General features: G+C 37.3%; 1 protein-coding gene across 5 annotated transcripts in view; it reads right to left on the reverse strand.

Moving 5' to 3' along the window:
* Nucleotides 1–27,146, reverse strand: part of LOC135113190 (intermembrane lipid transfer protein VPS13D-like) — a 475,970-nt gene that overhangs the window by 114,581 nt on the left and 334,243 nt on the right. For all 5 annotated transcript variants that reach the window (XM_064028315.1, XM_064028317.1, XM_064028314.1 and 2 more), the window contains 5 exons: nucleotides 23,654–23,781; nucleotides 20,649–20,873; nucleotides 17,359–17,537; nucleotides 17,077–17,221; nucleotides 13,060–13,268 (listed from right to left, as the gene is read on the reverse strand). In XM_064028315.1, the coding sequence (XP_063884385.1) occupies nucleotides 13,060–13,268; nucleotides 17,077–17,221; nucleotides 17,359–17,537; nucleotides 20,649–20,873; nucleotides 23,654–23,781 (886 nt within the window). The remainder of the gene's footprint in view (nucleotides 1–13,059; nucleotides 13,269–17,076; nucleotides 17,222–17,358; nucleotides 17,538–20,648; nucleotides 20,874–23,653; nucleotides 23,782–27,146) is intronic.

A 27,146-nucleotide genomic window follows, 5' to 3' on the forward strand; every position in this document is an offset into this window, starting at 1 on the left:
CATCTTGTCCACCTCCCAAATTTACAATAGATTAATTTTTCACTGTTTCATACTGGAGAAAGTAGTTTTCATTAAAAATGAGAGAATGTGATTATTTTTCCTATTCATGGAAAATATCCCACACAATTGTCTCCTTTCAGACACAGGCACTGCCACACCATATCCATGCAGTAGGTATTTAAATACCATGCTTACAGTCATTTAAATCTATGGGTGAGGGAGAAGAACTACTACTATTTCAATGCTTTTATACCAGATCTATTATATTTATTTATTTATTTATTTTTCATGACCAAGGCAATCAAAATATTCAAGAAAGAAAAGAGACCCACTTGAGTGCCAGTTTCCAAAGAAATTCCCCCCAAAAAAATAATGGAGGATAAGTGTCTTGAAACCTCTCTCTTAAAAGAGTTTGAGTCATATGAAAGAGGAAATACAGAAGCAGGCAAGGATTCCAGTGTTTACCAGAGAAAAGGATGAATGATTCAGAATACCAGTTAACTCTTGCTTTAGAGAGATGGACAGAATAGGGATGAAAAAAAGTAGAAACTCTTGTGCAGGGAGGCCGTGGGAGGAGCGGACGCATGCAGTTAGCAAGATCAGAAGAGCAGTTAGTATGAAAATAGCGGTAGAAGATAACAAGAGATGCAAGACTGCAACATTGAGAGAGAGGTTGAAGAAAGTCAGTTAGAGCAGCAGAGTTAATAAGATGAAATGGAATCCCCCCATACATGTGAAGTGTACTCCAGATAAGGCCCCTGTACAGATAGAGGCTGTGGGGATGATAAAAACTGGCAGAGGCAACTCAGAACCCCTAACTTCATAAAAGCTGTTTTAGCTAGAAATGAGATGTGAACTCACCAGTTTAGACTATGAGTAAAGGACAGACCGAGGATGTTCAGTGTAGAAGAGGGGGAAAGATGAATGTCAATGAAGAAGAGGGAATAGTTATCTGGAAGGCTGTGTCAAGTTGATGGATGGAGAAATTGAGTTTTTGAGGCACTGAACAATATCAATTTTTTTCTGCCCCAATTAAAAATTTTAGAAAGATCAGAAGTCAAGCTGTGACTTCTCTGCTGGAGCTGTTTAATTCCTGAAGGGTTGGACATCTACAAAAACATGTGGGGAAGTGCAGAAATTTGGCTCAAGGTTACTGATGAATAATAGGAAGAGAGTAGGTGACAGGACAGAATCCTGAAGAACACCATTGTTAATAGCTATAGAACAGTGACCATCTACCACAGCAACAATAGAATGGTCAGAAAGGAAACCAGAGATGTAGTTACAGAAAGAAGGATAGAAGCCATAGGAGGGTAATTTGGAAATCAAAGCTTTGTGCCAGACTCTATCAGATGCTTTTGGTGTCTAAACCAACAGTGAAAGTTTCACCAAAATCCCTAAAAGAGGAAGAACAAGACTCAGTAAGGAAGGCAAGATCACCAGTAGCAGTCACAATGGAACCCATACTGGAGATCAGGTAAATGTTTGTGAAGTGATAGATGTTTAAGGATCTTTCTCTTGTCAATAAAAAAAAAAAAAAAACTTAAGAAAGGAAAGAAATTAAGGCAACAGTATTGTAGTTTGAAAGGTTAAAGCAGTCACCCTTTTAAGGAACAGGCTGAATGTAGGCAAACTTCCAGCAGGAAGGAAAGTAGAAGTTGATAGAGTTGGAAGAGTCTGACTAGGCAGGTGCAAACACAGAGGTACAGTTTCAGAGAACAGGAATGACTCCATCAGGCCCATATGCCTTCAAGGATTAAGGCAAGTGAGGGCATAGAAAACATCATGAAGAGTCTTAAAAGGAGACATGAAATAGTCAGAGGGTTATGAAGAGGGAGGAACAAGTCCTGAATCATCCAGAGTTGACTTTTAGGGAAAGGTTTGAACAGAGTTCAGCTTTAGATGAGATGGTAATGGTACTATCAAGCTGAAACAGAGGAGGAAAAGATGAAGAAGAAAAGTGGTTGGAGATATCTTTGGCAAGGTGCCAGAAATCACAAGAGGAGTTAGATCTGGAAAGGTTTAAAATTTTTTATTAATGGATGTGTTTTTGGCTAGTTGCAGAAGTCTTGGCATGCTTTTGGGCAGATATGTAAAGTCCTCAAGTAATGTTTTGTGGGTCAACCCTCTCTCAGGTTAGTCAGTGAAGGGAGAGGAAAGCCAAAGCTGGTGGTGAACACTGAAGTCTCCAGAATGGAGATCTTTGTGAGGGGGAATTAGTCAAAATGTGCTCCTTTATAGAAGAAATCAAAGAATTTTCTATAGGTAGAAGAGTTAGGTGAGAGATATACAGCACAGATTGATTGAACTGAAGCAAAGTGATAAAAAATTCCAAAGCAAGGGTATGAGAGCAAGTTGGGTCATTGCACACAAAGATATAACATCTAACTTTGGATTGAGAGTTGAGAAAGTGTCAATTGCCTCAGACACTTGTGTTTCAGTGAGGAAAACAAGATAAAGTTCAGTAGAAGAGAGGTGATCTTCTACAAATTGAAAATTACACCTAATGTAAATGTTGGAGAAGATGGTGTTCTCAAGAGTGTGTAACTCAATTTCATAATTAACCTGTACAGTGTTTAGTATGTATATGTACGTATCTCTCAGGGAAGTGTTTAGTATGTATATATATATATATATATATATATATATATATATATATATATATATATATATATATATATATATATATAATTTCAATTTTGAGTGATTTTACACCCTTCAATATTGATTGTATATATATATCAATGTTTCCATATACATACCTATCCTTTGGGCTCAGAGTTATTACAGATTGAATATTTCTGTAAGAACTAAAACATATTTGGGGGTTACAGTAAAATCCCTCTCATCCGGCATTCGAGTATCTGGCAGCTTCAAGTATCCGGCACATTTTTCCCCGAGCCTTAAAATCAATAAAAAATCAATGTGTACTCATAAAATCGATTAAAATTCCCATGCGAGGCATATTTTGTCCCCTCGCCACCAGAACGCACTGCTTTGCGCCACCCGCGGTCCACTGCACTGTGTTTACTCAGTGATTCAGTCCTGCGTGTGCACTGTTTATCGCCTGACGCCTTCATCATGCCTAAAGTTGTAGAAAAGAGGAAGCATGTTGTGCTTACTTAAGCAGCTGATCAGATCAGCTGCTGATTAAGATCAGCTGATCTTTGTTATGGTAAGATGCGTGAGTGTAGGGTGGTGATTGTGGACATAATTTCACTTCTATTCAAGTATCCGGCAACTTCTGGTATCCGGCATGTCGGCGGTCCCATTGATGCTGGATAAGAGGGATTTTACTGTATTTTGTTTTCTCAATGCATGTGTCAACATGCATATAATATCAATAAAAATTAAACTGAAAGCTACAGTATTGGAGAGGGATACATTTTTTGTCATAAATGTTTTGGTGTGCTCTCATTGTTACATGGAGTTAGCTACACAGGGCAGGCTGCTGTATTTCACCAAAAATCATCAGATAAAATGATAAGTTACTTCTCAGATCTATAATCACTAATGCATAAGGAATAGAAAACACCAGAGTAATCAGAAAGGAAAACTGAAAGTCGTAAAATTCACAGTACAGTAAAATCCCTCTCATCCAGCATTCGAGTATCCGGCAGCTTCAAGTATCTGGCACATTTTTCCCCGAGCCTTAAAATCAATAAAAAATCAACATGTACTCATAAAATCGATTAAAATTCCCGCGCGAGGCATATTTTGCCCCCTTGCCACCAGAGCGCACTGCTTTGTGCCACCTGCAGCCCACTGCACTGTGTTTACTTAGTTACTCAGTCCCGCGTGTGCACTGTTTATTGCCTGACACCTTCATCATGCCTAAAGTTGTAGAAGAGAGGAAGCGTGTTGTGCTTACACTTAAGCAGCTGATCAGATCAGCTGCTGATTAAGATCAGCTGATCTTTGTTATGGTAAGATGTGTGAGTGTAGGGTGGTGATTGTGGACATAATTTCACTTCTATTCAAGTATCCGGCAATATTCAAGTATCCGGCATGTCGGCGGTCCTGTTGATGCCGGATAAGAGGGATTTTACTATATTCTATTCTTTGAGAACTGCAGATGTAGTAGCCATGGCCTTGAGATGTGGGGTGTTGCCAGATGCACATCCAATCATTTTGTTGAATGTACAATTCTTGTTTATTTATAAGTATTTTGTAATGAAAAGAAGTACTTATTAATTACACACACTATATGGTTGTGGAAACTGTATGTACACTGTATATAAAGCTTTAAAAAATATAAATATAAAATTCCACATCCCTTGTCTGATATCATGAGATCTGAGAAGACAAAAAATCCAAGAATTAAAATTGTATGGTAGCCACAGTTCCATTCATGGTATGGGAAAATATATATATATATATATATCAAACAACTTGTTATTTTTTTCTCAATTTATGGGGTAAATAAAAATATAAAAAAATGCAACTTGACATGACCCCCTATCTCTGACAAAGCATGACACTGTGCGGGTTAAAAGTGTTTTTTTTTTTTATGTAGACAGTGTGGGAGCTTTTTGGTCACACCTTGTAAACTCTATGAGAGGACACTTGATGTTTAACTGGCAGATACATGAGTTGAGCACATGATGAGCCACAAGTATATTTGAAGAAAAAGAGGTACAGGATATACATTGCCAAAGTTGTAAGACAATGATGAACAGCTATACGAGTATGTACATTAATATCTTATACCTTTAAATACATTTTGAGCACCTCTCTTCCAACAAGTATTTTAGGGTTCATCTTAAGTTCAACAAATATTTGCTTAATGTAAAAAAATAAGTATTTTCTCATAGTATTTGAGGTGTGATCATAAAATTCCCATATTATCCAAGTAGTAGTAAAAAAGAGAGTGTAACTGTTTTGTGCATGCAAGAAGCGCAAACAAAACTTTAATTAGCATGCCTACTGGTATGATCATCAAGATCTGTGTTACACTAATTTTTGCAACCATATTAACAGGTTAAGTAGCAATGTCAGTATTAACTGACTTTAACAAGGAACAAGCAACAAATTCTGCCAAACTTGAGAATTCACCAACAGAAACTTTCAAAATGGTGTTGCAGGCCCAAGGCAATGAAATAATTAGCAGTACAAGATGTTTAAAATAGGATTCCTGCTTCAAGAGAAGAAGCTTTTTATAGGGATAAAAGTGTTTGTGTGAGCTGAAAGGAGAGCCTTGAGGAGTGTTGCTATTAGAGCCAAAGTGACACATAGATGTTTAATGTTTTTATGGTTGTTTGATATTTTTATGGATGGATGTAAGAGAAAGATGAAAACTTAAGTAGCTATTGTTGCTGCAAGACTGAGATAGAATGGATCGGAATGGGCTGTAATGGAAAATGTTTGCATATCGTACAGTCTTAATGGCAGAAAGTGAAACAGAACTTCAAAGAGTGGTGTATCTGTTCTACAGTGCATGTATGAAACAGAAAATGATGGTGAATTGTGAGAAAAGTTTTTTTTTTTGTCTCAAAAATACAAAAGTAGAAGAGTGACTCTGGGAGAACTTACAGTGTGAATGTGCCACCTATTGGAAGATGTGAAGTGTTTATGGGTGGAAAGAGAATAGAGAAGAAGAAAGAGTAAAGTACCTAATAGTAATGTCGTGTAAATGTAATGCGGATGGTGATATAAGAAAGCTGTGAAAGGTAGGTGTGTTACAGGATCCCTTATAAGGATTATGAAAGGAAGAAATACATCTATGGAAGCAAAGAGAGGCTTACAAAACTTGCAGAAATTAGTTACCTGAAAGGGACATAAAGAGTGATGAGATGAGAGGGTAGATGCAATGAAAATGTGTATGAAAGATGTAGTATGAGTGCCTCTACTAGCAAAGTGAGTTTGTGAAATGATAAAATGGATGAAGAGGAACATACTGAGATCAAATGGCCATACTGATAAGAAGATAAGCAAACCCTTTGCAAAAACAAAGTGCAAGTGAATCTGAATGTCCTAATAAGAGTGGAAAGCCACTTGGAAGACAGAAGCACAGGATAATGGAGCAAATGTGTAAAAGAGGTGGTACTACAGGCTGAGCACTTCAACATTTAAGATGAGACTGGACAGGAGGGATGGAAACTCTTTTTCTGCAGCTGTTCCCAAGGAAAGATTCCTAGAGGAAGTGAAGCATCAGAGATATATAGATAGAATGATGGGTAGACATGGTAAAAGCAAGAGTGTATAGCAGCACACAAATATTTTGAAAGAGATAGCAATTAAATTTAAACAAGATACACTGTCTACCTTTTAAAGGTCACTGCAGTTTGGGAATTATTTGATTATTACTAATATGTCTACCAAACTACAGGTATGTATTTGCATTCCTCCATAATGCTTCTTTTTTACCAATTAGTATATGAATACTTTTACTGTGTACTATTTTAACAATTATATTTTCAATTGCTACCACATTCCATACCCTTTCTATCAAAACACTTGAGGCATCCTGCTTTAGAAGGGCCACTTGCGCTAAAAATAAAGTGAGAAAAATGCGCTCAAAGTTTGGCGAAATTCTGACAACCATAACTTCCTTATCATATATGCTATGACAATGAACTTGGCCTCAAAATGACTGCTAGACAATTGAAATCATGATGATCTCAAAAAATGGTTGAGATTCACTACCTAATTTCTGCATATTTTTTGCAAATTGTTTTATGGTTTCAGATGTTCACAGGTTTGATTGCATTTTTCCTCTGAATACTGCACATGATGATAATTCATGAATATAGGAACATAACACAAAATAACAATATTAACAATGTTCATACATTAAGACAAGTTGGAGGAGGGGGTGAGAGGAAACACAGGTGTTGGGAGATGAGTTTATTCCCAACTAGTTTTGCACAAGCTTCTTCAGGGAAACTGAGGTTGCACCCTTCTTACTATATCAAGCCACATTTTTTTTAATATAGTGGAACCTCGGTTCTTGAACTTAATTCATTCTTGAATGCCGTTCAGAATCCAAAATGTTCGAAAACCAAAATTATTTTCCCCATAAGAATCAATGTAAATTGAATTAATCTGTTCCTAGACACCAGTCTACACTGTCTTAGCAGCTTATGACAGATGCACCCACAGCCAAGGAGGCTGCTTCACAAGATCCAGAAAGGATGTAGTGAATGAACTTAGTCACACAGAACTCATCAGAAGATACTGTTTAGAATGACCTTGTGAAGGAAGCCTTACAGAGGGACAGAGAGGAGTAACCCAATTACTGCCAAAATGAAGGTGATCATAATACTTAGACATCTTGCTGCTGGAAAAAGCTAGAGAAAAAATGCAGTTTTGCAGTAATGATGGTGTTGGGGGTCAATGTATCTTATTTCAAAGATTGAATTACTGTCTTACACTCTTTGTCTCTCCTCCAAATATATAAAAACGAAGTAGATATTTATAGAAACTCTAAATTAATAATAAACAGCAACTTTTGCTATGTCTTTTAGTATTTGAAATCAAGTAACTTTGTTCTAGAACCAAGTTATGGTACCACAACTGAAGCAATAACATTTTCAAAATTTTGTTCGAAAACTGAACTGTTTGAAAAGGAAGGAGTTCGGTAACCAAGGTTCCACTGTATTCTTTTTCTAGTAATGACCATACATCCTTCCTTTTCCACTGTAACCTGCATCAAAACCCATGTAAAACTCCAATTGTTTTAGTTACACACATGCAATCTTCTCTCACATTGCTGTCTGTGGTTCTTTTTATCTTACTGGCACTTATCAACATGCTTGGCTTATGCCATACATATATATCATTTATATAAAAAAAGTTTCCATTGTGCATTCCAAGTCCTCAGTTACTATAAGCTTTTCTTCCTCAGGTTATAGACTTCCCTTTCAAAGATCATTGATAGGTAATAGTCTTTTCCATGCAGGATGTAAGAAACATAAAATAAAAAAAATGTATGATATCCAAATTATTACTTGCATATACTTCAGGCAAAAGATAGTATGGCTAAGCTTCCTTCTTTGGGTGGGGACAGTAAGCACCTGCCAAAAATGATAATTACTCCCAGTGAGGTCTAAAGCATTGGATCAGGGGGTGCTGTGAACCTATTATTAAACCAAGCTGTGACCTCACTGAATGTTTCCCTTTGTGTCACAACACAAGGAGGCAGTCACAGCCTGCCTTGTAAAGACAACTCTCTTCCTTCACACTAAACTATAAGCACCTAATTACACACACACACACACACACACACCTTTCACTCAAAATTAAAAATTATCATGGTGACTCCTACACCAGCCTTGCAGTCCCCATCTGAGGAGAGGACCACAAATGTCCCAAAGGCGGACTGTTCTTTTGGTATTGACCCTAAGTATCTTGACATCCCCCCCTCAACTTCATTAACTTCTGCAATATTCACAGTCTTAGATCTAATTTTCAATCTGTAGAACACAACCTCTCCTTTACTATACCTCATCTTTTCCTCATTGAAACACAGGTGTCTGAGGCAACTGACAGTAGCCCCTTTTCTGTTCCCTTCTACTTTCTCTATCCTCATTTTCAATCCAAATCTGGATGTTGCGTCCATGTACACAACGACATAACCTGCTCTCATGCCTACGTTCTTGAATCTTCCAAGTTTTCCACCATCAGGCCACAACTACAGAGTCACTCTCAAACTACATTTATCTGTGCTGTATACCTCTCACTTAACTCCTCTGACTATAAAAAATTCTTTGACTACTTAACTTCCAAAGTGGAGCACATTCTGATTCTCTTCCCTTTTGCAGAGATCTCCATTCTCAGACTTCACTGTTAAACAACAGCTTTTGTTTTCGTCTCCCTTCATTGACCATCTTGGTGAACTAGTTTTTAACTTTGCTATCCTCCATGACCTAGAGCAACTGGTGTAACACTTTACTTGTATTCCTGACCATCTTGGAGATAAGCCCAATGTTCTTGGCCTTTACCTCATCTCTAATCCTTTTGCTTATGCTGTTACCCTATCTTCTCTATTGAGCTCCTCCATTCACAATCTCATCTTTAATTTCCCGCCAATCTAAGGTGTTTGAATCTATCCTCAACAGGAAGATTCTAAAATATCTTTCACTTCACAACTTTCTATCTGATTCCCAGTACAGTCGTACCTCGGTACTCGACCGCCTCTATACTCGACCAAATCGGTGCTCGACCAAAAAATTCGAGTAGAAAATGCATCGGACCTCGAACAGATTTTCGGTACTCGACTAACCGAGTCGACCCGAACGCGCTCCTCGGCCCTTTTCGGCCCTTCTCGGCCAGCGGGTAAGCGTCAGTTCGACTCAGACCGCCAGCGGAGTAAGACGTACGCAGTTTGTTCGAGTATTTCTTCCCAGATTTAAACTTTTTCGTGTTGCTCTAGCCCTTAATAATGGGTCCAAAGAAAGACAGTGATAAGGGGAAGGCAAAGAGGAAAACAGTGAGGACCACTATTGAACTGAAGAAGGAAATTATAGCAAAATATGAAAGTGGTGTACGAGTGGTGTACATGAATGAAAGTGGTGTACAAAATGGTTTATAATGCTTTATTTATCTTTATCATGTACTGCTTGTGCACATTTACGTTTTATTGTTGTTTAGATACACGTTCTTATAATATTTTAGGTATTTTTTTTAATGGTAAGAACGGATTAAAATACTTTCCATTATTTCTTATGGGAAAATTGGTTTCGGTGTTCGAACAAATCGGTGCTCGACCACCACCTCAGAACGGATTATGGTCGAGTACCGAGGTACGTCTGTATAGGTTCCATCAAGGCCACTCTATTGGTGATCTGGCTTTCCTTACTGAGTCTTGGTCATCTTTTAGAGATTTTAGTGAAACTTTTGCTGTTGCCTTAGACATATCAAAAGCTTTTGATTGAGTCTGGCACAAAGCTTTAACTTCCAAACTACACTCCTACAGCTTCTATCCTTCTCTTTGTAACTCCATCTCAAGTTTCCTTTCTGACTGTTCTATTGCTGCTGTGATAGATGGTCACTGTCCTTCTCCTAAATATATTAACAGAGGTGTTCCTCAGGGTTCTGTCCTGTCACCCACTCTCTTCCTATTATTCATCAATGATCTTCTAAACTAAACTTCTTGTTCTGTCTACTACTCTGCTGGTGATACCACCCTGCACTTTTCCACATCTTTTCATAGATGTTCAGTCCTTCAGGAAGTAAACAGTTCATACAGGTAAGCCGCAGAACGCCTGACTTCTGATCTCTCTAAAATTTCTGAATGGGGCAGAGCAAACCTGGTATGGTTCACAGCCTCAAAAACTCAATTCCTCCATCTATAAACTTGACAACCTTCCAGACAACTATCCCCTCTTCTTCAATGACACTCAACTATCCCCCTCTTCTATACTGATCATCCTTGGTCTACTATTCCCCTCTTCTATACTGATCATCCTTGGTCTATCTAAAATGGAAATTTCACATCCCATCTCTAGCTAAATCAGATTCTATGAAGTTAGGTGTTCTGAGACATCTCTGCCAGTTTTTCTCATCCTTCTAGCTGCTAAATACAGGGGCCTTATCTGTCCATGTATGGAGCATGCTTCCCATGGCCGGGGGGGTTCACTCATACCACTTTTCTAGACAGGGTGGAATCAAAAGCTTTTCGTCTCATAAACTCCTCTCCTCTAACTGACTGTCTTCAGTCTTTTTCTCAATGCCTCAATGTTGCATCTCTTGCTATCTTCTACCACTATTTTCATGCTAACTGCTCTTCTGATTTTCCTAACTGCATGCCTCTTCTCCTCCTGTGGCTTTGCACACAAGACTTTCTTCTTTCTCTCACCCCTATTTTGTCCACCTCTCTAATGCAAGAATTAACCAGTATTCTCAATCATTCATCCCTTTCTTTGGTAAACTCAGGAACTCCCTGCCTGCTTCTGTATTTCCACCTTCCTATGACTTGAACTCCTTGAAGAGGAAGGTTTCAAGACACTTATCCTTCAATTTTTGACTACCACTTTGGGCCCTATTCAAGGAATGGCATCTCAGTGGGCCTTTTTTTTTTTTTTTTTTATTAGGTTTTTGTTGCCCATGGTGAGTGTCCTCCTACATGAATATAAAAAAAAGTATAATTTCTCACAATTTCCCAAACCTCACTTTTTTTTACACCACAGCACTGTGTAAATCTATGGCATTTTTAAGAGTATCATGGATTGATCTAGTTTGAAGTTTTACATGCTCCTTCAAGGCACAGCATGTAAGCACTTTAAGAAGCAATATCAAGGCAGTGGTATATCAGCATGACAGTTATGGAGAATATTCAACAAGCCTGGTTACATGGAAGAGAGCACAAAGCAAGCTTTATTGTCTCTATAACGGCTTCTCATTTCAATTTACTTTTGTGGCATCCATGCTCACTGTCTTACCATATAGTTTGGTATTTCAAGTTTTTCAAGCTTCTGTTGTAAAAAATTATATTCACATGATGAAATTTCACTTTCCAAAATGCATCATGCTTTAAAAATGGTGTTGTTTCCTCAAGTTTACAGTAATTTAAATGAAAAAACAAAAAACTTTTGTATTTTGGCTTCAAACCAAATACTGGCAATACATACAATGCACACATAAGCCTATGACCACAAGGAAGGCAATACTATCTGAGCTTGAACCATGTTAGTACTATACCCTAAATATTGTCCCCTCCTCCACCACCACAACAACAACAAAGAAAATACATTAATGAATAAAATTAGTAAAACAAAATAAAGAAACCCATAAACCAATGAAAAAAAAAAGTAAAATAAATAAGTGAACAGAATAAAATAAAAGAATAAAAGTTAATATATAAATAAAAATAATAAATAATAAATAAGATAATACATAAATTAAAAAATAAATAAATACTATTAATAATAATAACAACAATAATATAACCACAACTTTTGGATCAGTCCCACATGCCATTAATCCTCAATTCCAGCCACATGAGTATCTTCCCAAAATTTTAAGCAATGCATCACTTGCTCACAAACAGGAAGTGCACTTCCACATCAGGTCTTGGAAATATCCAATTTCTGTACAAACTGGCTAAAAACAGTTATTCAATGTCTAATTAATTTCTTCTGTTCTTTCATACAATAATTTTTCAACCTTCAAGACTAAAGCATGCTATTTTTCTCTTGTCATACCATTTAAAAATTTATAAAGACCTATCAAAATTTTGCTTGGAATCTCTCATATCACTTTCAAATTTAATTTCCTCTCTTCTGAATGTATCTGCATACTAATTTTCTATATTTACATCTTCCTATGCTCTGAAGCTGTATCTTATTTTATTTTATTTTTTCTTCTTAAAAATAGTCTTTCAAATTACTACCAAACTAGCACTCTCAATGTGTGTGTGTGTGTGTGTGTGTGTGTGTGTGTGTGTGTGTGTGTGTGTGTGTGTGCTTGCACAAATGCACATCTTTACGATGATATTAAGCAAAATAGTCAATTGCACCATTCAATAACAATCTTATTTCTTTGTGAAAGTATGCAGATATAAATATTAAAGGTGCTGTTATAAAAGATGAACACAAATGCATAGGACAATAAATAAAAATATGAGAAAAAGGAATTGGAAAAAAGTATTTAAATCTACGAACTGCACTAAGAGAGAGAGAGAGAGAGAGAGAGAGAGAGAGAGAGAGAGAGAGAGAGAGAGAGAGAGAGAGAGAGAGAGAGAGAGAGAGAGAGAGAGAGAGAGAGAGAGAGAGAGAGAGAGAGAGAGAGAGAGAGAGAGAGAGAGAGAGAGAGATTGCTGTCAAATCTAACCTGTTGATCAGGATTTATATGTATGTAAAAGAGCATCAACAGAAAGATGACACAAAAAGAAATATAAGCAACAAAATTATATCTAACTTGGAAATCTTTTAACACAAAAAAGTGCAAAGATATGAAAAACTAATGTGCCTCTTCATGAGCAGTGTGATGACACCATGAGCAAGAAGGTTAAGGAGAGGCTCATGAGGAGTGATGGATGATAATAAATCCAAAGTGCATTTGTAAAAAGTCAAATGCCAAATAAAGAGAGCAGCAGACAAAAGGCACAAAATCTCTTACTTGCGAAAAGTGCCGGTGAGGGCAATGTAGATGAAGTTCTCATAGGTGAGCCTCGCTCCCTCTCCAAGTATGTTCATGTTGTAAGTCACAGAGGTGCCACCAGGTGCCACACAAGTAAGGTAGGGAGGCAGGCACACTTCATCCCATGCATATGACACACAAGATCGTGGCTTGACAACTGCTCTCAGCCGCTCCTCCTGTGTGCCTGTCTGTGGGAAAGGCAGAGAAAGTTTATGCAGATGAAAATAAGACAATGAAAGTAACAACTTGATATTTCTTCATTCCACTACTTGTCTTTCTCATTAGAATGACAGTAATAATGATGTAATGTATCACTATCTTCAACCTAAAACTTCTTAATAAATAAAAATCAATTAAAATAACAAAATTATATGCCTATTTATCTATCTATATCTATATCCATATATACAAAGAGTTTGTCTTTAATATCCAAGTGGGCCAGATAAACATAGACACCTGTAAATGTTGAAAGTAGGTAGATATCTACTGGGCCCTTTGGAAACCCCTTGATCATATATGTGCTTATATTAATAAGGAAAAGTATTATCTGCATGTTTACAAACACTCATTTTACATTTATGCACTAAAAACAACAAAATAATGAATAATTAATATTGCCTGGCTTCATCATACAACTCCTCCAGCTTTCTCCTCCAATTTAACTTTGTTGTCACTGCCAACAAAGCAGTAAATCCCGCACTGTAATGTGCACTTGGCTCTGCAACGACATGGCTCTTATCCATGTGACTACTAAAAACACACAATATTAACATGGTAATTAAATGCATATGCAGCTTTAATTGTAAGTCTAACCATTCTTTTCTCTTATTTTTACTTGTACTTGTTCACTGAGACAACTGGAAATAGAATGGAAAAAAACTATGAACACATGTATCTGATGTTGATGTGTTCTTTTGACTCAATTACCATATATATCACTTGTTCTTTATCTATCCTAACATATTCTACAGACAATACAATAACAATGTTGTATCAAATTAATTCTATACAGATGCTAACAATATATAAAATCTATGAACAAGAAAAAAATGTTTTGGTGCTCTCATTTCTTATTAACATTAATGAATTTACATATTATCAACATGTCTATGGAATTATTTTGGAACAATAATTTTGCTCTGTTGTCTATGAAACATATTAGTAGATATATAGAATAATTACAATGAAGAATATACATTTTTTTAAGATACGCTCTTTTAGTCTATAGAATGTTTATTATGAGTTGATGTATGGGTCTTGTGACACACATGATATGTGATGTGACTGGGAGTGGTATGGATTCTTCAGTGAAAGTGTTGTATAGGCTGTTGTGTGGCTGGTATGATATGTGGCATGATGTGGGTTTGTGTGCATAGTGTAGATGGATGCTGTTATGGTTGGTGTGGATGAGTGTTGTGTGTGGCATGGTGTGGAGGGAGTGATGTCAATTATGATGTGGCTAGATGTAATGTTGGTTGTGGTGTGGGTGGATGAAAGGGTAGTGTATACCAAAAACATTTTGCAAAATAAAAACTTAAGAACATAACGACTTACGAATGCCATCTGAAACCTATTTCATTCATAAATCAAAAAGCATCTGTATCATGGGTATTGTAGGTAATCTGGAAATATTTCATTTAAATTTTTGGGGAGCCTGCCTCAGCCAAATCAGGACCACAGTCATACTCCGCCATTACTTTCATTAAAACTCTATAGAGAATTGCATCTAACACAGGCCATAAACTTGCCTGTATGCATACACATATGTACATAAACAAAACACAAATATCCAAAAATATCCTTAGTTTTCATCAAATACTAATATTTGCATACTGTATTTCTTTTACACTTGTTACAACCACAAATTCCTGCCCCTCTTACAGCTGACTCAAAGTGGGATAGCTTCCCCAAAGTCACCACCTACATGACTTGGTGCAGAGCCTAATATGGGTCACAAGGTCCTCTTTTGACTCTTGCACCCTCTATACAGATGGAAACACCAGGTTACACAAATGAGGTCAGCCTTTTCAATCCACCCACAGGCAAGAGAATATTACAACAACCACTGCCAAACCACTCTAACTGCTGGGAAAGAACTGCCGGCCATGCTCCTGGAAAGAACAGTTGCAACAAGCAACAAACACCTATAAAAGGTTATAATGTTCTACAAAATACCATCCACATGAACTAAAAGACAATATCAATCCACTTCTGTAGAACACTATCTCCCTCTGCAGTGCAATATCATATTAAAGCTCTGCACCCTTTCAGGAACAACACAGCCCAGAGAAGGATAATTTGCAGCAAGGTAGTGTACAATAATCTTCTATGTGCAGACTCTATAATGGACCCCTGTGTTGCAGTAGCATGTAACAACCACAATATACACAGACAAATGCCCACACAACAAACAGGAGTGTAATTCACCTCTCACTGCAATGCCAAGTACTCACCCCACGAGCAGACGAGGAGTCACGTCTTAATACACAATGAATGCCTTACAAGAAAGTGCACTCATTGGCAAGCTGATGGAGACCCCTGACACTAGGTATATAATAAGCAGGGATGTACTGCAGTAAATTAATCAAACACCCCTTAAAACAATGGGTCTGTCTAACTGTATCCCATCCCATCTCCTCAGAACACGCTGACTACCACAATACGTCTGTCTCTCTTAAGATATGGACTGTGACTGACTCGTGAGAATGCGCCACACACTGAGCTCTCAGTGATCATGGGGGTATGACTCATGCGGGAGGGGAAGAGGGGGATGAGGGGTGCACCCCACACTGCCTGCTGCCTCCCGCACTCACACTCACTGGCTGCTAACTCGATACAATAGAACATTTTTCTTCTTGAAATTCTGGTGAAGAAACTATGGCGCATGGGTGAATACTGATTAGGCCATCATCAAGGGCAACTCTTTAGTTAACAAATATGTGGGATTCAAAATGAAAGAACAAATAGAAATATAATAAATTAAGTGGGGAAGAAAAGTGACTGTGCAGAGAAGCTTACACTTAACTTGGTAATGGGCTTACCTACCCATCATGGATGCATCAACTTCCAGCTCTGTCCTGATCTCTCTCTCTCTCTCTCTCTCTCTCTCTCTCTCTCTCTCTCTCTCTCTCTCTCTCTCTCTCTCTCTCTCTCTCTCTCTCTCTCTCTCTCTCTCTCTCTCTCTCTCTCTCTATCTCTCTCTCTCTCTCTCTCTCTATCTCTCTCTCTCTCTCTCTATCTCTCTCTCTCTCTCTCTATCTCTCTCTCTCTCTCTCTCTCTTTGTCATCCTTCCTTCTTCATTCTTATTTCATCTCACTTGTCACTCCCCCATTACTTACTCTCTACATAACACAATAAACACCTGAACTACACATTCTTTCTGTATGTTTATCATGTTTACCTTTATAAAAGGGACTACAAATGCCCTCACTGAATTGGCTTTATATCATTACTCAAACATATTTTCAGCAATCTAACTAGCCATTGAACAACAGGTGATCACTACTCTTCACATCCATCCAAGCATATAGTTTTCCCTGCTTTCATCTTTAATGTTTCTGACACTTGTTTTCTTGCAATTACACTATTTAACTTATATCAATTCCTTGATCCATTCCCACTGCATTAATCTCAGGAACCCTACCTTCTTCATAATTCATGTGTCACCTATAATTCTTTCCTTATCTTTGTTTCTACAGTATCCTTCACATTCTACATTCTACCATCCTCTACTTTTTCATCTTTTCCTTTCTCTGATACTCTTTTTCATGTTTATTTTTATGGATTCTGATGCTGGTTATCATTTTTGTCATTGATTTTCAATAACTTAGTAAAATGCAAATTTACTGGTAACTCTATGGTAACAATCAGACATAAGATCTATACACTTACTATACAAATAAAACTTTTAAAGTGCAAATTTTTATATATCTAAAATATTAGTGTCATGGAATGTATTTGTAACTTTCCTGTCATCTTTTCCACATTATCCTTACCTGAAAGAAGGTAATTGAAACCTCAGAGAAGTTATCAATGCGGAAAGGAGGAGGTAGCGTCTCAGCATCAGTGAACACAATGAAGAAGGTGGCATCACTAATGATCACTTCCACCCGTAGGAAGAAGCAACGACCATCATTATCTCTGTCCAGTGGAAAATGATTGTGTCATTTACCACATAACAGCATGAACAATAATATTCTTGAAGTGTTCAAATGATCTCAGTACATTACAAATATTTAACATTCTATAAGCTTGGCAATCACATGAGTAACAAATACCTAATATTGAGGTAGAAAGAATCTATTTTCTCAATGAAGAAGCCACCTGACCAATAACAGCCAGGCACATCTCTCAAGCAGATACTAAGGAGCTGTTCTTTGTCTAAACGTGGCCAGTGAAAGGGCAGCCAGCATCCTGGGATGGCACGCAGCCACGTGGACTGGGCACAAGGATCACTCTGTGGACCATAATTAATAGCAGAAGATTAGTAGTATGCAGCATACTAATATTTAGGCAAATTTTGTTTACATTAAAAGTTCAAACTTTAGCTATAATAGAAAGGATTATGGCATATTAAAAACAAACTATTGCATTAAAAATTCAGACTTTAGCTATAATAGAAAGGATTATGGCATATTAAAAACAAACTACAAGTACAACTGAAAATAAAGTAGAAAATCACAAAAATGAAAATATCCTACAGTAATGAGATACAGCAAGAGAAAAGGAAAGTATCTCTGCTTAATACAAGATTTTAGTGTGCAATGATAGATTAGGTTGATAGTGATGAACACTAGCATTACTCACCACCAGCACCATTATGTTAGAGAATGTTTACAATTAAACAGAGTAAGCTAACTGCGACAATTATGATATTAATGGATAATATACACAAGATTCCAGGAGCTGGTTCATTTATGCATGCTATTCATTGCAGAATAAAAGTATAAGGTGGAAGTACTGACAGTCACCTGTGGTAGTGAGCATTTAAAATGTCAATGGCGGTGATCATCTTGGATAAAATCTTTGCTTGTGAGATGCAGGATGATTTTTTTTTAAGTAATTCTTACAGTGATTTATGAAGTATCATTAGCTGCTTTGCAAACTGCTATATCTCAGCCATGATCCCATAAGCATCTACTGCCTTACCATTCTTAAACTTTTCATTTACTTTCATCACTTCTTCCCTTTTAGTTTATTCTTGCTTATGCATTATCCTGCAACCCAACTCTCCCCTACAAGTCACAATTGCCTCAGCTTCACACTTTACACTGAAGAAAATGCTCCAGACCTTTCTTTTACAACTTTCATCTCCTTTCCTTTGCTGATCACATTAAGTTACCTTTCTCTTAACACTAACTTCCTTTCTGTATTAAGTTTTTATCATACTTATACTTCCCATGCAGTCATGTTTAAAAGTCCTCAGCAAATTTGTTCTCACAACTGACTCTCACAAAACAATGAAAGTTCACTGACTGCATCATTCATGACTACACAAATGGATAAAACATCTAAAAATTTGTCCACTCCAGCACAGATCCACAACTGTATGAATTATCTCTGCTGAATTCTGACTCATCATAATTTGACATGATAATTTTAATTTGTGATAAGCTGACTGAAACACAAGTTAGGTTTATTGGATGGAAAGTTGGGTTTATTACAATGTATATCTCATTTACTGGAGTAAATGTCTGATTTACAGGAATATACATCCAGTTTACTAGAATGTAAGTTTAGTTTTGTGAAACATATGCTTGGTTTAAAGAGAGAGAGAGAGAGAGAGAGAGAGAGAGAGAGAGAGAGAGAGAGAGAGAGAGAGAGAGAGAGAGAGAGAGAGAGAGAGAGAGAGAGAGAGAGAGAGTCTGGCTTATTGGAATTTATTGGAACACAAGATACACTCCAAGCCTGAAAACTCAGCATACACTATGGTCTCAGAAACCTAAGTGATGTGTTCTTTAAGGACCACAAGTATTATTTTCTTGTATTTTTCTGCTGACTCTGATACATGTCTTTCCAGTTATCTTCTTGCTACCCTAAGCCTTTTCTGTCCACCATATGCTTAATTGTTTTCTTCATCCTTCATCCCCAGCACTCTCTCCTTTACATTTAATGTTAATTTGCATCTTCATTTACATTATCCAGCTCATCATTCAATGCTACAGTCATTCTTAGCTTATATTTCTCTCTTATTCCATCATTTATGAACCTTTGGATCTTAAACCTCTTTCTACCTTCATTCTTTTTCAAAACTTTCATCTCTGTCACTGATTTGAGTTTTCATTAGTAAACCAGAATGGTTCAGTCCTTTAAACATGACTGTCACAACTTTTCTATCATCACAACTCATTTAATCTTTTCATCCACACCTGTATGGTCAATAAATCCCTTCTGCTCATCTTATATTATTCTTCTCCAATTGCATGAGTGAGTCATTCAGGGCTAGAAACTGATTAGGAACAGTTGTATCTCAGCACAGACTTCCACCAGCCACTCACTTTTGCCATTTCCTCCACATGTTAACCATTTTACAATATCTTTCCTTTCTTTCTCAAAACTCTTTATATATTAATTTAAATTATTCATTTTTTTCCCCATTTCATTCTTCCTTCTAATTTCACATTCACTAATGTATGGAGACACATGGGTGTACTGAACTAATGTGACCTCACATTAGAAAAATCTACACATGAAACCAATGAATCATAGTTTGAATAATATGAAAATTATCTGAAATATTAAAACAACTGCCTTCTGACTATGAGCATTTCAGACATGTAGTGCTTAGCCCATGTATGGCTGAGCTTATCCTTATTGCAATATCCAAAGAATATGATTAGCTGAGCAGAGTGGTGTTTTCTCTATTACTCAAAATAAATTTGTAAAAGTGCATATATAAATATTTTCAAACTTAAAAAAATAACAAGAATGTCATCAACCCAGTGTTGTAGCTCACTTCACATGCCAATATATGTGATCTTTTAGTTTTTTCATAGTATATTGCCACATGAAAATTAAATGCTGATTGCCACATGTAAATTAAATGCAGGAAACTGAAACAATGTGATTCCTTCCTTCCATCTCCAGCTATCTTTTATAATTTCTTTCACCCTAACTGCTTTTCTGATACTGTTAACTGCATGTCTCCTCTCCTCCCACTACCTCACTGCACAAGACTTTCTATTTTCTTTCTTCCCTTATTCTATCTACCTTCTTAATGCAAGAGTAAACCAGTATTCTCAGTCTTTCATTACTTTTACTGGTAAGCTCTGGAACTTTCTGACTGCTTCTGTATTTCCTTCTACCTTTGACTTGAACCATTGCAAGAAGGGGATCAAGACACTTCTCCAGTTTTAGATGATTCTTCTTTTACTACTCTATTGAGATTGGCACCTCCAGTAAGCCTTTATCTATAACTTTTCTTGCCTAAAACCAATGCCACTCTTACACACAAAAAAGTGCTTTGAATAAAATTCATGAGTACAAAGAATAACAAAATCAATTACATAGGTATGTATGATACACATCACACAGGATAATATTACAAAACCACATTATAAAAACTCACAAAGGTAGTAGTAAAGCTCTTCTGAGCAATAATAAGCTCATGAGATGACCGGTTTTCAATTTGGAATCTTGGAGAAAAGGTGACCATGTAGGTGTCCCTGTACCTGCCTCGGCCCGGCCTCACATCCACACCCACAATATAAACAAGATCGGGCCGATTGTCTGGCGGGCTGACTCTGAGACGTCGCACCCAGGTACCCTGCGTCAGTGGCAACTTGTGGCAGTACTGTTTGGAGAAGGAGGAAAGGAAATAACTTCATTGTTAATATCATTATTTTTAGTTATCATACTGATGATAATAGGAACAACAATTATTGCTCCTAACTTACAGGAAATGATTGTGAATGAGTGGGATGAAATGAAAGACTGGGAAGTGGGTAATGTGGAAGAAGAGTGGCAGTGTCTCAAAAGTGCAGTTGTGGGTTGTACAGGAACAGGTATGTGGGATGAGATGGGTTGGAGGAGGTGTGAGGAAAGGTAGTGAGTTGTAGTGTCAGGAAGTCAATGTGGCTGTAGAGGAAAAGAAGCATACGTATGAAATCTGGCTGCAAAAGAAGGATCAGGAATCAAACAACAAATCCAGAGAGAAAAGGAACCAAGCAAAGAGGGTTATGCAAGATACAAAGATGAGAGATGTGTAGTAAGTTGACAGAAAACTTCCTAGTGATCATGAAAATGTTCTGAAAAGAAATAAAGAGGACAAAGAAAAAAATAACATCTGGGAATGAGGAGACTGTCAAGGCAGGTGATGGGAAAATGCTGAGAGAAAAGGATGTAGTCTGCAAAAGATGGGTGGAATATTTTGAAGGATTATTGAATGTAGTGGAGGATGATGAAACAGTGTTTGCTGCAGTAGGTGGAGTCAAAGACATTAGGAGAGTTAAACAGTCTACCAGAAGAAGAATGAGAAGCTGAGAGGGAAATGAAGAAAGGAAAGGCTGCAGATTTGGATGGATGTGTTGCAGAGTGTTTAAAGAATGGTGGGGAGAATATTAAGGTAGGTGAAATCACTAAATGTCTGCTTTACTGTTGGCAAGGTGCCACAAGACTGGACAAATGCATGTATAATTCCTTATATAAAGGGAAATGGAATAGATGGGAATGCTCGAACTATAAGGACATCAGTCTGCTGAGTGTGTTAAGAAAGGTGTATGGCAAAGTGCTGATAATGAAGATCAGAGAAGAAACAGAAAATGCCATCCAGGAGAAATGGAGGTTTTAGAAAGGGAAGAAGTTGCATAGATCAGATTTTTGTAGTAAAGCAGTTGTGTGAAGAGTTTTTTGGGAAAAGGAAGTAAGTCTTTTTGGTATTCATGGGCTTGGAGAAAGTGTATGATAGGACTGACAGGAAAGGACCATGAAATGTTCTGAAAATTTATGAAGTTGGAGGCAGTTTGTTGGAAGGAATTAAGAGTTTTTATGTAAATAGCAAGGCATGTGTGAGAGTTGGTGATAGTAAGAGTGAGTTCTTCCCTGTCAGAGTAGGTCTGTGTCTGGGTTGTGTAATGTCGTTGTGGTTATTCAAATTGTATAGGGATGGCATGGTTAAGGAAGTGAATATGAAGGTGTTAGACAAAGGCCTGAGTTTGATCAGTTGGGGTGAAAGGATATGGGATCTGAGTCATAGGATACTGGATATAAATGTAAAGAGGGTTATATGAAGAAATAAATGTGCCCATTGTGCTGTATGATGCTATTTGAGGAGTAGGTGTAGATTAACATGTAGGAACAGAATAAGAAATGAGGAGGTAAGAACTGGTGTTTTGAGAAAGTTGGCTGGACAGGCAGATCAGTGTGTGCTAAGATGGCTTGGATGTGTGGAGAGTATGGAGGACAGTAAACTAGTAAAGTGAATAATGGTCAGATTTGTGTGGTAAAAGGTTAAGAAGACCTTGCCTCGAGTGGATGAACTGTGTGAAGATAGTACTAGATAAGAGAGGAATGACTGTGCAGCAACCAAGAACAATTGTACATGATAGAGGTGAATGGTGTCACAGTGGTGAGTGTATAAAAATGTTGTGGTCTCATCAACCCCAGGGAAGGGGTGTGGGTGCACCTGGCAGAGTCCATTACTGTATGGACACAGTTAAGTTTGGGGCACTCCATAAGAAGTACCCTGCATCTGCTGTAATCTATGGATTGGAATATATATGGAGTAAGGAACAGTCTCATTATGAAGGGATAGGGATAAACCACAGTATGCTGTCAGGGCTTGTTATAGAAGTATGTGGCCAGTTGTGCTATGCTTAAGCTCCTGGGGTGTAGTAGGGTGGTCCATGAGACTATCCCTTTTCACAAGGGGCTGATGGAGCTAGAAGTGTAAATGATATGTTCACATGTGGTGTTTTGTCTCCGCCACACCATATGGATTTACGCACCTGGTAAACAGATAGATAGAGAAAAGTAAATGTAATCAAATACACAAATTTTTACTCAATATATTAAAAGTATTACATAAACAAAATATTCTATGCCAATAAAATTACTTATAAAAAATGGTGATTATTAACTTGGTACTATTGTAGCACCATATGAGACAAATTAACTAGAAAATAATTTTTAACTTTCATTCAGTGAGAAACAAAAAAGTGAATTATATTAGCCATCAAATATGGTGATGCATTTAAATTTACAAACCTTAATTTTAAGGGAATCTATGTGCATGAACCACTGATATCAAAGGTTCTGGAAGCTGGATGTGAAAGCCTATCATGGCACTGACATCATGGGCCAAACAATCTGATTTTCACTTTCATATCTCAGTTTCTTAACTTTTTTTTTTATTCTATTGTTTGCACAGTTTGAAATCTGCTTACTTTTGGTTAAATATTTTATAATTAATTTGCAAATTATACTGTTTGATCTGGTGCTATTCAGGACTGCATTATATATGAAAAGGAATCATATTCATAAAATGCAATGATCAGGTATGGTTTAGATTTATACATAGGTAAACTAATGCCTGGTTAAAGAACTAATTCCTTTGAACAAAGCTGTATAACCCACCTGTGCCTGGGAGCCAGGATGTAACTGGTTACCCACACGAGCCACAACCATTGGGTTAGCCTCACGGTCACTGAAGGAAAACAGCAAAGGTGCTGCACAGCGAGCAACCTCATGCTCACTATCCTGACCTGAAGCAAAGGTAAGGGTCACATTTTTATTGCAGCTCTGCAATAACCTGTAATCATTTTATGAAAAGCTAATCTGCAGGAAAACACAAGCAAACAAGAAAATAAATAAGGTTAGCTGAATTACAGGCTATTGCTCACATTTCATAGAATGTAATCCTCAAGAAGTTATGTTTTTTATCATACGTGCACAAAAATCCAGTGATATGAGAATCAGTTTGGGTTGAGTAAAGTGTTGAAGACCAGGTGGGAGACTTAAAGCTCAGTCACCCAAACAAATGCACTTCCCACCATTTTCACTCAAGCCTCTGAGAGAGCTGGACTGTTCAGCTGGCAAGTGACGACACAGTGTGTTGCCACTACCCCAACACTTAACACATAATTTATGTGGTATAAATGAATGTTATGCTTATTTTAAATGTTCATTTACAACTGAATATAGAAAAAAACTATAAATAAGGAAGCCGAAAAAAGAGAACAGTATGGTATGGATGTACAGTGAGAGAGTACTGCAGCATGATTAATAACCACACTGTGATCATGTGTGTACTGGATGCTGTATGGCTTGTTCAAGAACCAAATTATGGTACAGCAACTGAAGCCTCAAAAACTCAATTCCTCCATTTATCACATCAGCACAACCTTCCAGACAACTATCCATTCTTCTTCAATGACACTCAACTGTCCCCCTCATCTGCACTGAATATCCTCGGTCTGTCCTTTACTAATAATCTAAACTGGAAACTTCACATCTCATCTTTAGCTAAAACAGCTTCTATGAAGTTAGACATTCTGAATAGTCTTCGCCAGTTTTCTCACCCTCCCAGTTGCTAACTCTGTACAGGGGGCCTTATCTGTCCATGTATGGAGTATGCTTCACATGTATGTGGAGGGGGAGGGAGGGGGTTCCACTCATACCATTCCTTTAGACAGGATGGAATCAAAAGCTTTTCGTCTTATCAATTCCTCTCCTCTAACCGACTGTCTTCAGCTTCTCTCTCATCACCACAACACTGCATCTCTTGCTGTCTTCTACCGCTATTTTCATGCCAACTGCTCTTCTGATCCTGCCAATTGCATGCCTCCCTTCTTTCTCTCACCCCTATTCTGTCCACCTCTCTATTGCAAGAGTTAACCAGTATTCTCAATCATTCACCCCTTTCCCTAGTAAACTCTAGAACTCCCTGCCTGCTTCTGTATTTCCACCTTCCTATGAGTTGAATTCTTTCAGGAGGGAGGTTTCAAGGCACTTATTCTGTATTTTTGACTAACTTTCAACTGTTTTTTTTTTTTTTTTCAATTTTTGTTGCCCTTGGCCAGTGCCTTTCCTACATAAAAACATAAAAAAAATACACACACACACACACACACACACACACACACACACACACACACACACACACACACACACACACACATATATATATATATATATATATATATATATATATATATATATATATATATATATATATATATATATATATCAGTTCAAAATTTTATTCATAAACTAATTTGTAAAAAAATGGAGCCATTCAATAATCGAGGACCCACTGTATGCAAGGTATCCCGCAGTTAAGGTACATACTTCAGGATTTGATAGTTCAGGTAATTCTAAGTCAAAAATACTATATTCATGTATGCAGTGTTTTGCTTCCTTTACACAAAATCAATGTGTAAGTTGTGTGTTGCAGGAACCACTCCCCTGGGTAGGCCTCCACCTCCTTCCTTCTCTCTTCAGCTCACTACATACTCAACTGGCACTGCATGGCATTAAGAGATAATTTTTTGTAGTCCAACCAATGCAAGGTCTACATATAAGTCAACAGTGTTCCCCAGAGTATTCATGTGGATATTTTCACTAACTTAACCTAATTAATGGTGAGTTTTCATAGTTACCAGATGTCACCACTGGCTCAGTCTTTTAGTTCAAAAAGCCTGGAATATTCTTTCTTAAATTACAGTAACCCTTGATATAATGAAGACCTATGGAGGGAGGATGGGTCACTAAAGACAGAAAACTGCTGCAGAGAGAGAGAGAGAGAGAGAGAGAGAGAGAGAGAGGAGAGAGAGAGGAGAGAGAGAGAGAGAGAGAGAGAGAGAGAGAGAGAGAGAGAGAGAGAGAGAGAGAGAGAGAGAGAGAGAGAGAGAGAGAGAGAGAGAGAGAGAGAGAGAGAGAGAGAGAGAGAGAGAGAGAGAGAGGAGAGAGAGAGAGAGAGAGAGAGAGAGAGAGAGAGAAAGAGAGAGAGAGAGAGAGAGGGGGGGAGGCAGAGAGGAGGAGGCAAACAGCAGCCTTAAGGGGACTGAGTTGAAAATCTGAAAATACTGAAAAATGCACTACTTCACAACACGCACATGATAATTCATTATTCACATTTAAATGCTGTTTAAATACCCATTCAAATGCCCCCTGCTCACACTCAGTCACTTGGTTTAAGAAAGTTTACAAGGAACGGTTTTCTTTATGGTGGAGTAAGGAAGTTTCCTCTCACAGCCTAACAGATTTGGGGCGAAGAAGAGCCTCAGTGGCATTGCATGTTGTACACACTTAGAGAGAGGAAGGGATTTTGTGTTGCTCTCTCTTTCATCAACTTCTGTACTTGCTTAGTGTTCACTCACTCCCCACTTTTTCTTCTCTTTCACCACAATGGGTAAGAGGAAGACTTACCTTACCCAAAGAAGCAAGGTACTGGCAAAAGCACACTGGATATTAGTTGAGAGCAGAGAACATGCATCAGTGTGGCACGCCCTCATTGCAACAATGAAGTGTGTTATGTTCCATCTAAGAGATTCCAGATGCCAACACAAGTTGTCTATGAACTTAAAGCTTGCAGTTATGGCTCAAAATCATCTACAACTCAAAAACAAATATATTATGATACTTGACACCTAAAAATACCAGTATTATACACACACACACATATATATATATATATATATATATATATATATATATATATATATATATATATATATATATATATATATATATATATATATATATATATATATATGGATGAAAACTATGTGAGCATCCCTTTAAACTTTAGAGCCCCATATCTCAAAACTAACTTATTGCACTATTAAGGCATATTTCTCCACCATTTATTGTCTGATTTTGATGATTCTGGTGTCATTAGAAAGGGAATTAAAATATCTAAAAATTATGTGACAGAATTTTGATTCAGTGTTTAGTTTTTTTGTAGCTTGAGTGAAATATCCAGATAGGGAAAAAAAATCTGATTTTTTTTCTCAACAACAAAACCAAACATGAAAAGTCAGTCCCATAATTTTCTTAGAAAATATCAAAGTATCTTGAGACAAGGTTTCAAGAAAATCCAAGGAAAACTGTTGTTAAAATATGGAAA

The sequence above is a fragment of the Scylla paramamosain genome, chromosome 25 (genome assembly GCF_035594125.1).
Source record: "Scylla paramamosain isolate STU-SP2022 chromosome 25, ASM3559412v1, whole genome shotgun sequence".
Lineage (NCBI taxonomy): Eukaryota > Metazoa > Arthropoda > Malacostraca > Decapoda > Portunidae > Scylla > Scylla paramamosain.